A 13,594-nucleotide genomic window follows, 5' to 3' on the forward strand; every position below is an offset into this window, starting at 1 on the left:
TAGACAGACAGATGCTGTCTATACTGAAGACAGCATCAAATTACTGTATACAACCAGATGCTGTCTACCAGAGGAGGCTTAAAGGCATTCCTACAATGCACTATGATTGGGAAATTTGATCAATATAACCTAATTTTAAAGGCAAAGTCCCCATTGCCACACACACAAAATGGTCATTTTAAAACTGCAGCCAACGAGCTAATAATTGAGACTTAGGACTGATATTTGAGTTTCTTACAGGAAACATTCATATTGTCCCACTGCATTAATTTTATTCCTAAGTCTCGATGTTTTGAATGTTAAATAATAGGATGAAAACACCAGATATTTGCACACAATCCTAATGCAAGGTATGGTCAACTGTACCACATGTGTACAAAAGCCAGACATACACGGTCAGAAACCCCATTGGGTTGTGGGAATGTCTTTAAACATCCTCTGGCTGTCTACTAAAGACAACATCAAATTACTGTATACAAACAGATGCTGTCTACTGAAGACAGCATCAAATTACTGTATACAAACAGATGCTGTCTACTAAAGACAGCATCAAATTACTGTATACAAACAGATGCTGTCTACTGAAGACAGCATCAAATTACTGTATACAAACAGATGCTGTCTACTAAAGACAGCATCAAATTACTGTATACAAACAGATGCTGTCTACTAAAGACAGCATCAAATTACTGTATACAAACAGATGCTGTCTACTAAAGACAGCATCAAATTACTATATACAAACAGATGCTGTCTACTAAAGACAGCATCAAATTACTGTATACAAACAGATGCTGTCTACTAAAGACAGCATCAAATTACTGTATACAAACAGATGCTGTCTACTAAAGACAGCATCAAATTACTGTATACAAACAGATGCTGTCTACTAAAGACAGCATCAAATTACTGTATACAAACAGATGCTGTCTACTGAAGACAGCATCAAATTACTAATATACAAACAGATGCTGTCTGAAGACAGCATCAAATTACTGTATACAAACAGATGCTGTCTACTAAAGACAGCATCAAATTACTAATATACAAACAGATGCTGTCTACTAAAGACAGCATCAAATTACTGTACAAACAGATGCTGTCTACTGAAGACAGCATCAAATTACTGTATACAAACAGATGCTGTCTACTAAAGACAGCATCAAATTACTGTATACAACCAGATGCTGTCTACTGAAGACAGCATCAAATTACTGTATACATCCAGATGCTGTCTATTGAAGACAGCATCAAATTACTGTATAGGCCTACAAACAGATGCTGTCTACTGAAGACAGCATCAAATTACTGTATACATCCAGATGCTGTCTACTGAAGACAGCATCAAATTACTGTATGCAAACAGATGCTGTCTATACTAAAGACAGCATCAAATTATACGGCCAGATGTTGTCTACTGAAGACAGCATCAAATTACTGTATACAGCCAGATGCTGTCACTGAAGACTGAGCATCAAATTCGTACAACCAGATGCTGTCTACTGAAGACAGCATCAAATTACTGTATACAGCCAATGCTGTCTATATTATTGTATATACTCGTACAAGCAGGTATTTCACATTAATACTTTTGGTACTTGGAAAAAAAAAGAAAAAAAAACTTTTCCCGACCGACAGGCCGACCGACCGACCGACCGACCCAACTTCTGAAAGTGATATATGGACAAGCAGACAATTTTTTTGGCCTTAACAGAGAACCCATACCAATCCTCGTGTGTGTCCCCTTTATTTGTCTCAATATTGAGTGCAAACGTCTCGGGGTGTAGGGCGCACTTCAATATAAAATTCACTTAAATTCACTTCACTTAAATAACATTATGTTAAAATATTTGCACCCAGCAAACACAGAAATGTTCTTAAAATGTTTTTACCAAAACGTTTTAATAACATTTAAATGTCGGGTTATATAAAGGTCATGAAAACGTTTTTAAAACGTTATTGCAAACATTTTGGGCAAATCTTTTTCGCAAAATATTTGTTCAACCCCAAAATAACATTCTGTTTAGAATGTTTTGTATCAAGTTTTCAAAAATGTTTTTGGAATGTTATAGCAAAACGTTTGTATATACCCTTTATATAACCCGACATTTAAACGTTTTCTGTAAAACATTTTGTGTTTGCTGGGCAGTAGATTATCAAAAAATGTTTTTTGATGTTATGAAAACGTTTTATACCCTTAATATAACCTTTATATAACCCGGCATTTAAACGTTTTCTGACAACCTTTTGCGAATGATGTCGAAAACGTTTTGTGTTTGCTGCATATGTTTAGAGAGTAGGGCTGACACTTTGACAGTTTGACAGTAGGGGAATTCGGTGAGAGCAAAATATAACTAGATCTGGTTACAGATCTGGACCTAGCCGGAGCCGGAAATGCCAGTCTTAAAGTTTATGGACATCTCACACCATTAATGGTGCATCACTGTAGCATGTACGGGCTTTATCCGTCTTCCATAGGCTGAGATACAACTACTTTTCCGTAATTTTAAACATTTTTTTGCAAATTTGACGTTTTGACCTCCTTAATGACCTTTGACCCCAATATAAAAAAAACCTCATATACACTACAAAAATGCATTGTTACAGTTTAAATAAAAAAAATCTACTATGCTTTGTTATGGAGATAAAAATTCTTAAAGTTATTTAGCTTAAAACCGGAAATGATGTCTAAATGACCTTTGACCAAAAAAATAAAAATACAGTGAATACATCGGGTAACACTAATGCATATATGAAGTTTATGTCACTCTGGTCTGGTTACGTTTTAAGATATAAAAAAATGAACATATTTGATGATTTTTGGTTTTTGACCGGAAGCGACCCCTTAATGACCTTTGAACCCAAAACTGTAGACACCTCAAAGACCCTGGTTGGTAGCAATGCATGTGTGCTAATGACAACACTCTGGTATGTAATTTGTAAAAACAGTGATTGTTTGAATATTTTTAGCTTTCAGACCGGAAATGACCCCCTTAATGACCTTTGACCCAAATTCTTTGAATAATTTATAGGCACTGGCTATAGCCGATGCATATGTGTAAGTGACATCATTGTACTATGTAATTTGTGGGAGAAGAAGCATTTTGAAGATATTTGGTTTTATACCGGAAATGACCCCTTAATGAGCTTTGACCCCAAATTTGTGAATATCCTATAGACACTGGATATAGCCGATGCATATGTGCAAGTGACGTCATTGTAGGATGTAACATGTAGGAGAAGAAGCATTTTGAAATTTGTTGCCAGAAGAAAGAAGAAACTAGATCTGGTTACAGATCTGGACCTAGCTCCAGGCCGGAAATGCCAGTCTTAACTTAAAGTTTGACCTTTGACCGGCTATTATGGACATCTCACACCATTAATGGTGCATCACTGTAGCATGTAGGGGCTTTATCCGTTTTCCATAGGCTGAGATACAGCTACTTTTCCGTAATTTTAAACATTTTTTTGCAAATTTGACGTTTTGACCTCCTTAATGACCTTCGACCCAAATATAAAAAAACCCTCATATACACCGAGAAAATGCATTGTTACAGTTTAAATTTAAAAATCTACTATGCTTAGTTATGGAGATAAAAATTCTTGAAGTTATTTAGCTTAAAACCGGAAATGACGTCTAAATGACCTTTGACCAAAAAATAAAAATACCGTGCATACATCAGGTATCACTAATACATATATGAAATTTATGTTACTCTGGTCTGGTTACGTTTTGAGATATAAAAAAATGAACATATTTGATGATTTTTGGTTTTTGACCGGAAGCGACCCTTAATGACCTTTGACCCCAAAACTGTAGACACCCCAAAGACCCTGGTTGGTAGCAATGCATGTGTGCTAATGACAACACTCTGCTATGTAATTTGTAAAGACAGTGATTTTTGAATATTTTTAGCTTTCAGACCGGAAATGACCCCCTTAATGACCTTTGACCCAAATTCTGTGAATAATTTATAGGCACTGGATATAGCCGATGCATATGTGAAAGTGACGTCATTATATGATGTAACATGTAGGAGAAGAAGCATTTTGAAGATATTTGGTTTTATACCGGAAATGACCCCTTAATGACCTTTGACCCCAAATTTGTGAATATCCTATAGACACTGGATATAGCCGATGCATATGTGCAAGTGACGTCATTGTAGGATGTAACATGTAAGAGAAGAAGCATTTTGAAATTTGTTGCCAGAAGAAAGAAGCAGAAGAAGAAAGAAGAAAGATCCGATAGCATCACAAGACCTAGCCGGTGTCCCGGCTAGGTAACTAGATCTGGTTACAGATCTGGACCTAGCTGGGGCCGGAAATGCCAGTCTTAACTTAAAGTTTGACCTTTGACCGGCTATTATGGACATCTCACACCATTAAGGGATCCAAAATGAGCGTTAATTGCGTTTCGACAGTATTTTTCGTGGGACATGAGAGCACCTCAGACCTATCGAATTGCATTCTGAATACGAAGCATGTCTTTCTGATATCAAATAATTTTCATTTTTTTTAAATCACAACATAATACAAATTTTATGACAAATTATAAAAATTTGATATTTTTCAAATTTTTGATATATAACAGTCCTCGAAGTAAATTATATAAATTCAATGATATATTCTTAAAGTGTATGTAGCAGGGAGGAAAAGCCGACGGTCAACTGAAAATTTTGACCTTTCATATTAAAGATATGGATTTTTTTCCCACAAAGACCTAATTTTTTTAGTGTTTTGGAAAAAAAAATCCATATCTTCAATACGAAAGGTCAAAATTTTCAATTGATCGTCGGCTTTTCATCCCACCTACATAGGCTACACTTTAAGTATAAATCATCAGATTTATAAAGTTTACTTCAAGTACTGTTAAATATCAAAAATATCAATTTTAATGATTTGCCATAAAATGTGTATTAAATTGCGAATTTCAAAAATCTAAATTATTTGATATCAGAATGACATTCTTCGTATTCAGAATGCAATTCGATATGTCTGATGTGCTCTAATGTCCCAAAATAAATACTGTCCAAACGTTCATACCCCAGCCCTTAATGGTGCATCACTGTAGCATGTAGAGGCTTTATCCGTCTTCCATAGGCTGAGATACAGCTATTTTTCCGTTATTTTAAACATTTTTTTTGTGCAAATTTGACGTTTTGACCTCCTTAATGACCTTTGACCCCAATATTAAAAAAACCTTATATACACCGAGAAAATGCATTGTTACAGTTTAAATTAAAAAAATCTACTATGCTTAGTTATGGAGATAAAAATTCTTGAAGTTATTTAGCTTCAAACCGGAAATGACGTTTAAATGACCTTTGACCAAATTAATAAAAATACCGTGCATACATCGAGTAACACTAATGCATATATGAAGTTTATGTTACTCTGGTCTGGTTACGTTTTGAGGTTAAAAAAAATGAACATATTTGATGATTTTTGGTTTTTGACCGGAAGCGACCCCTTAATGACCTTTGACCCCAAAACTGTAGACACCCCAAAGACCCTGGTTAGTAGCTAATGACAACACTCTGCTATGTAATTTGTAAAAACAGTGATTTTTTGAATATTTTTAGCTTTCAGACCGGAAATGACCCCTTAATGACCTTTGACCCAAAATCGGAGAATAACTTTTTTGTACCTGTAATAGCCGATGCATATGTGTAAGTGACATCATCGTACTATGTAATTTGTGGCAGAAGAAGCATTTTGAAGATATTTGGTTTTATACCGGAAATGACCCCTTAATGACCTTTGACCCCAAATTTGTGAACATCCTATAGACACTGGATATAGCCGATGCATATGTGCAAGTGACGTCATTGTAGGATGTAACATGTAGGAGAAGAAGCATTTTGAAATCTGTTGCCAGAAGAAGAAGCAGAAAGAAGCAGAAGAAAGATCCGATAGCATCACAAGACCTAGCCGGTGTCCCGGCTAGGTAAGAAGAAAGATCCGATAGCATCACAAGACCTAGCCGGTGTCCCGGCTAGGTAAAAAAATATGGGGTCATTGGGTGGGAGCACAATTTTTGGTATTTGGTGAGAGTAAAATGTACAAAATATGGAGTCATTGAGTAAGAGCTGAGACGGACCGTTTAGACCTAAATTAGGGGAGCATTGGGTGACTAAATGGGATCTTTGGCATGTTTGGGTGAGAGCCAAAAGAAGCCTCGAACATTGAATTTCTAGTTGTAAATGGTTTCAATTTGCTTTGTTATTTCAAAATGAATAACAAAATCAGTCATAAAATGAAAGTTGCTGTTCAATTTAAAAATAAGGGTCTTTGGGTAACAGAAAGAATGGAGGGGTCTTTGGTGACCGAGCATGTGTTCGAAAAAAATATGGGGTCTTTGGGTGACAGCGATGCTGGAAAAGGGGTCTTAAACATGTCTGAATTTACAGTTAATTGGAACTATGCATAGCGGTTTTATTTGTAGGACAACACATGAATTATTTTGCTTCTTAAACATGTTAAAGTGATACCCCTCTCAGTTTTCTTAAAATAAAATCACAATTTCTTTCAACACCCGATTTTTTGGTAGGCCGTTTGTAGTGTTTATAAGTTATGAAACAAAAATATAATGTTCCATCTGACCATCTTTCACTTAAATGGATTCGGTAAGATTGGTAGTGTTTGTAGGAAAAGTAGAGCAATTTAATTCCCCATATGAGAATTTATCCCAATTATTTCGGCTTAAAAATGCAACGGTACACGCGTCATTTGCCTGAACAATAGGGCCCTACCCTTTTTTTTTTTCTTTAGAAATTTACACCAAATCTGCAACTTTTTGCGCGCTTCGCACATTTTGAAGCTTCTTTGAACAAATTACAATTTTTTCAAAATTGCAAATTTTCGCAAACTTTTGCACAATTTGACAGAAAGTCAATGGCACCCAAATGACCCAATTTTCAGCGGTCCCACATTCACTGACCCCCGTGATTTTTCATACAAGAGTAGGCTAAAGGTAGGTGGTCAGATTTTTTCAAATCGTACGGGGAGGAAGGGCTCTACCAAAATAACTCAATTCCCAAGTTTGTTTCACAACTGCGACCAATACGGGCGTTAATCCGGGGAGATAGGGGTGGGGCATGTCCCTCCACATTTTGGGATGGGGGGGGCACACAATATCATCAAATGCCCCCCCCGTGAATGGTCTAAGTAGGCTTACCCAAAAATAGGCCCTACCCTTAAAATGAACTGCAAACTGCTTCAATTGGGCCTTCATATTGAACATTTTTCTTTTTTTTTCCAACTAACATTTTATACAATAATAATTAATAGTGTATCAGAAGGACAATCTGAAATTCGAAATGTAATACACATTTTATGATTAAAATTGATTTTTGATATTTAACAATAGGCCTACTCGAAGTAAACTTTATAAATCTAATGATATACTTAAAGTGTATGTAGGTGGGATAAAAAGACGACGATCAATTGAAAATTTTGACCGTTCGATCGTAGGCCTATTGAAGATATGGATTTTTTTTTCCAAAACACACCAAAAAATTAGGTCTTTTGGGAAAAAATCCATATCTTCAATATGAAAAGTCAAAATTTTCAATTGATCGTCGGCTTTTCTCCCAGCTACATACACTTTAAGAATATATCATTAGATTTATAAAATTTTCTTCAAGGACTGTATATCAAAAATGTGAGAAATGTCAAATTTTAATAATTTGTCATAAAATTTGTATGTTATTGTGAATTTCAAAAAATGAAAATTATTTGATATCAGAAAGACATTCTTCGTAGGCCTATTCAGAATGCAATTCAATATGTCTGATGTGCTCTCATGTCCCACAAAAATTACCGTCGAAACGCTCAAAACGCTCATTCCAGATCCCTTAAAATGAACAGTGAACTTTCCTGTTCATTAATTTTATCATTAATAGGCTTACAGAATTTTGAGTAATAATAATAATAATAACAAAATTATATAAATTTGACGGAAATCGTAGGGCCTACTGCGTTGGGATTGACAAGGAGCTTTTATTATCTTTCACCCCCCCATCACCACCATTGATATATTGATTTTATGAAATGCACAGAACTCTGACCATAGGCCTATCAATCATGTAAAGCTCATGTAAAATTAAATTGCTTTAATTTTTTTCCCTGGCTGGATTTGTTAGTAAAATGCAAGTATGAAAAATAAATAAAATCTAGGGCTGTCTAAGCAGATCCCCATGTAGAAAATAAAATTACATAATAATGTTGGTGGTTTGCCCCGATAATTGCGGCTTGCTTTTGAAGTTAGAGCTAATTTTGGTAACATGGTACCTCAGCTCAATGCAGCAGTCAATGTGAGCTAAAAATAACACAGTCCACTTTCGGTAGACTACCTGTGTGCCATCACGCGTTATAACGGCTTCCGTGATTGGTCAATATCCCTGACCCCCTGCGAAGCAAAACTCGGTAAATGACAACATAGTGCAAAAGGGATAGGCAGCCATCATGTCGAGCCCGCGTAAATTTAGCGAGAAAATCCCTTCATAACCAAAAGCAAGCCGAAGAAACGGCTGCTTTTGAACAGATTATGAATGAGGTTTCAAAAGTGGCAAGGGTGAGTATCTGATAATGTTAAAATGCCGTACAATTAGCCCTTTTTCAGAGGGTAGTTCGACCCAAATTATTTTCTCGTACACAGTGGCAGTGCATGGCCATTGGACACTGCGTTGTATGTATTATTTTCCACAGAAGCTTCACATATAATTTTCTTTTTCTACCGTGTTTTTGCAGCCGCAACATAAATCACATCATCTACAATTAGCACCAACATTAGGAGCATATAGAGGTGGATCATTACCCAATGTTAATCAACTCAACAATTCGATAGATTTGCAGGTAAGATAACTGCATGATTGAGAGCAGGTCATTTGACATTCTGTGTGTTTACTATACTGTGTGTGTACATGACATGGCTTGTTCAGTAATGGCTGCCATGGATAGTGTACTGTCAATACACAAGTCTATATGCATGATGAAAAACTTATGCATATACTTGTGTCAGGTGTAAATTACCCATATCCCTTGCATGATTTTGTGATTGTAACATTTGTTGATAGCAGAAGTCTTTACAAATTACAGTATCTGAAATGTATAATTAATTGGAGTTAATTGGTGTTGTTGGAGTCTGAAGTCTGGATTTGACTTTGTTTGTGTTGTGATCAGTGTTTGATTTGAAAGAAGCACTTATCCTCTTGTCCTCTTGTCCAAAAATCACTGGGGGCAACTATATTGAGATATGTACTTATCCTCTGGACAACCACTATATTTTACCTCTTAAATATGACACATTTTGGGGACAACCAAAATGAATGTTTTGAGGACAAGCAGAATTTATGCTTTGGTTGTCCTCGGGACAACCTCCATATTTTCCCTATTTCGGACACTGGTTGTGATTGTATCATAGCAAGTTAAGTTGAGTTACAAGACTTGGATACAGGCTAGTCATAGAGGAATTAATTCATAATAATTCACATTTATAACAGTTAATAACAACATTGAATGTGATACATGAAGATTGTAATTTGCAACACACATTCTGGAAATTTTCAGTTTAAGGTACCAGTGTTTGCATTGAATTTGAATAATAATTTTTCAGATGCATGGATGTGTCAAGACAAAAGCTATCTCTAAAGTTTATCCTCTAGAATATCCTACATGTCTACAGGTCATTCTTTAAAAGACCTCCAATAAAAACTATTAACAGCAGTAAGGTATTCTATAAGGATTTCCACAAATTGTTGCATGACCCTTGACCATTCCAAATGCAATCTAGTGTGTGATTTGTTCAGTCTGCGTGGTGTCATATTTTAGAATCGTAAGTACGGTACTGTGACTCTGTGCTGTGGTGTTACAGTGTTCGATGGCCTAGCTATGTAGCCTTTCATCACAGAGACTCACAAATGAGAAAGTTTCCTGCATGTATGCACAATTTCTTACAGTGGTGGGACCAGTTGCATGTGGTTATTACATTGATTCTGATTAAAAGTGCAAGTGTGTGCATCATAAAATTCATATGCGCATTGTTTCAATACTGTCCAGTCCAGTGTCCAGCACATTTGTGGATTGTATCAAATTGTAAACCACATTAAAAAATTGTAAACCACATTAAAATCATGTAGATTTTGCTCAGTGTAAACGTTCAATGCTGATATACGTGCAAGGTTTCCACCTCGACTCGCCAATTATAGATCATAAGATGCGGATGTTTTGCTTCTAAAATAGATAGGCCTAAACATTTAAATATTTTTAATTTATTTTGTTTTCCTGGTGATTTATAAAATTAAGTGGAAGAAAGGGAACTTATATACAGTACGGTATAAAACAAATATTGAATGTATTTGGCGAAATATGAACTGTTCCAAAAAGCCTTGTTGAATGGAACAGTCCATATTTCACCTCATGGCAATATTCTCACCATTCAATAACATTTCAAAGGCTTAGACTTATCCCAATAAACAGTTGGCCTTCAATGGGGCTGTTGGATCATGGTGGAGCTTAGGAAAGATGTACGGTCATGTACCAGTATTTTAAAAAGAGCTCTACCTCCTCTTGCTTCAACATTTCATATTTGGGCCTTTGTTTTAAAGTTATGAGCATTTAAAGTCGATGTGGGATATATTTATGAATTATATACCGATAATTGTTTTGCTTCCAATTGGAATAAAATTTAGTGTAGTAATTCAACAAAAAAGGGATGAATTTTGTTAAAGAAATCAACACAATGTGGAAAATGTGGTCTCCATCCTTGAAAATGCTTCAGCTTCAGGGGCGCTTTGCAAGGCATTAGAGGGGTGTCTTTGGGGTGTCAAAATGGTCAAAAATACCTTATTCTACAAAATCAGGGTGTCCACTTCCTATTCACTCCATTATAAAAATCAGAATTTTAGGGTATCCAAATTGAAAACAGGGCGTCCAAATGACACCTGGACACCCCTCTGGCTAATAATGCCTTGGCGCTTTGCCCCGACCCACCCACCAGGGCACTGCCCCTCAACACCTCTTGGGCCACACCTCTGCTTATTTAGCTTCCACGGATCCATGTAAGCGCTACGAGCATGTCAATCATAAGGAACAGCGCACCAAAAGTTTTCTGTTATGTTATGTTTAGTATGTTAGTCCTCCGAATCTAAGAAACTGGCACCTGGTAGAATGTGATTTTTGGAATGGCTTTAAGGGGGAATAATACCCTGATTTTCATCAGTACCCCTCTTCTTTTTTTTCTTGCAAATTTATGAAGTACAGGGGTAGAAATAAGGGACCATTTCCTGATAGCCATCCGGGCTATCTAGCCATTTTTTCTGATAGCCCTGAAGGAAATTCAATAGCCCTGAAAAAGACATTGTTTTCGCACAATTCAAACCAATCGTTTGTTCAAATATTCAGTTATTAGTGAGTAACCCTTACCCTCCATAATCCAGGCATGAGACTGCACTTTCCTAAAAAAAACTGAAAAAACTGAAAATGCGCGTGAAATTGGGCAAAAAGTACCAAAAACAGGCTGAAATTAAATAAAGTTGCGGAAATTTTGACTATAAAAAAAACTGAATTCAGTTTTTAAACTGAAAATTCTCATGCCTGATAATCAGGGGTAGCACTAGGCTTTAAAACCAGGGGTTCTCAGAACCCTGAACCCCTGAAAATGTTAAAATATGCGCTCAAATCCTAAAATGAAGGGTTCTTAATCTTGAATGTGTCAAGTATTGAATGTACCGTTTTAATTAATTGGTATCAGATTTTGTGATTTTGGTTACAATGATGTGTTACCGGTATAGATTCATGGTATAAATAGTTAAAGCCCGGCAAAAAATGTGATCTCGCTTTTCACGCCACGATTCTCGTCTGTAACCAACTATCTCACTTTTTAAGAAAGTTCCCAAGCAGTTTACTTACTATAAATGTGTTGCTTTATGCCATAAAAGTTCGCGAATTCCACAAAATGCAGTAAACTTGCAAAGTGCAGAATTCAACACCATTGACACCACATGGAACCCATGCATTTCTCAATAAAAATGACATTTCATTGCAAATGAGTTCAAGTTTAGGCCAAATATTATGATATTTATTGAATTACCGGAGTATGATGACTATAAAACATAATTCAAGGGTAACTTTTTGTCATTTTTTTCTTTTACGGCCGATCATTGTGTCGTATTTCACCGATGGCATATCTCTACACACCACCCACAAAGCATTTCTTTCCGATCCCTAGAATTAGAAAATTTTCCAACTCATGTACGTGTCATCATTCAGCACTGCAATAACTTAGCAGCAGTGGTTCTAGACAATATCGCAATCTGTGTAATTATGTCGGTGGAGTGTATTTTATTTCTATTTTTAAATTATGTTACAATGCTACGGTGACTTCACTTCAACAAATGTTGTTACATTGCATTTTATGTTACATAATTTCTGGACAGGCCGTAAATATTAGAGATCGAAGCTTTTATTTTTCTTTCACATGTTTTCATTTTTCTGCGCGCATGAAAACCCCTGTAGCCCGACGGGCTACATGGAGATAAAACCCAATAGCCCGACAGAAAACCTAATAGCCATGGCTATCGGGCTATCGCTTATTTCGACCCCTGGAAGTACATAAATATGTTCATCACCTCATGTCCTGAACTTATAAAATATATCTACATACAAAGTGCTTTTAAACCATTTTAGTAAGTCATTTTAGCCCTATATATTTTTTGTTTACTGTATCCTAGTAACTCAGATGCGTGTTTCATAACAAACCATAATTTATTCTATTCAACATGTTCAAGTAGGGTACATGAATAGAATACATTAAATCCTTTGTTATAACGAAATCCGTTGATAGTAAGCTTTCCAAAATGAAGTGAATTTAAATCATCAGTGATGTACCACCTTTTGGCTTCTACTTTTAAAAGCATGTAAGCTACGTTGATACTGATGCCACCAATAAACGAGAAGATTTGCCCCTTCATTTTGCATACCACTTTGTCCAATTTTTTTTTTTTTAAATTTCTTCACAAAATGCAAAAACATGTACAAAAAAATCAATGGGTGTAGTACCCCTTAATGTTATTGTATGTGACAAAGCATTCACAAAACATTCAATTATTAGTACTGAGATCTATGTTTCATAAAGTGGCCATCATTACTAATCATTTTTTAGATGACCTGTACAATACAATTTTATCTAATCATCTCCCAGCCATGGACAAACTATGTGGGATAATTGGGATGTGACAATTTTTGTTGAAGAGTTTTATTCCAAATTTCTCATGTCAACATTCAGTGTACAAACTGTACATGTCACAAGTCATGTACAAATAATGTGTTCTATCTAAATATTTTTAGTGTTGAACATCTTTTGATCAGGATCACTACATTTTGTTGCATTCCTGTAGAAAATGTAGTCGGTAAAGTACCGGGTAGTCCCCAGTGTTAGAAAAGCCATCATATATTGAAGCCATTCCAAAATCACATTCTACTAGGCGCCAGTAGTTTCTTAGATTCAGAGAAGTGACATTGTGTAATCATCAGGTACACAATTTGAGCTATGATATTGCCCTAAAAACATTGACCTTTTCCTCATTATTGC

The 13,594-nt window shown here is 35.8% G+C and overlaps 1 protein-coding gene across 1 annotated transcript in view; it reads left to right on the top strand.

Annotated features, from left to right (window-relative positions):
• Window positions 1-8,469: 8,469 nt before the first annotated feature.
• Window positions 8,470-13,594, top strand: part of LOC140159006 (CREB-regulated transcription coactivator 1-like) — a 99,107-nt gene continuing 93,982 nt past the window's right edge. Inside the window, 3 exon segments of the mRNA XM_072182315.1 lie at window positions 8,470-8,501; window positions 8,503-8,578; window positions 8,755-8,859. Coding sequence (XP_072038416.1) covers window positions 8,470-8,501; window positions 8,503-8,578; window positions 8,755-8,859 — 213 coding nt within the window.

The sequence above is a fragment of the Amphiura filiformis genome, chromosome 8 (genome assembly GCF_039555335.1).
Source record: "Amphiura filiformis chromosome 8, Afil_fr2py, whole genome shotgun sequence".
Taxonomy (NCBI): Eukaryota; Metazoa; Echinodermata; class Ophiuroidea; order Amphilepidida; family Amphiuridae; genus Amphiura; species Amphiura filiformis.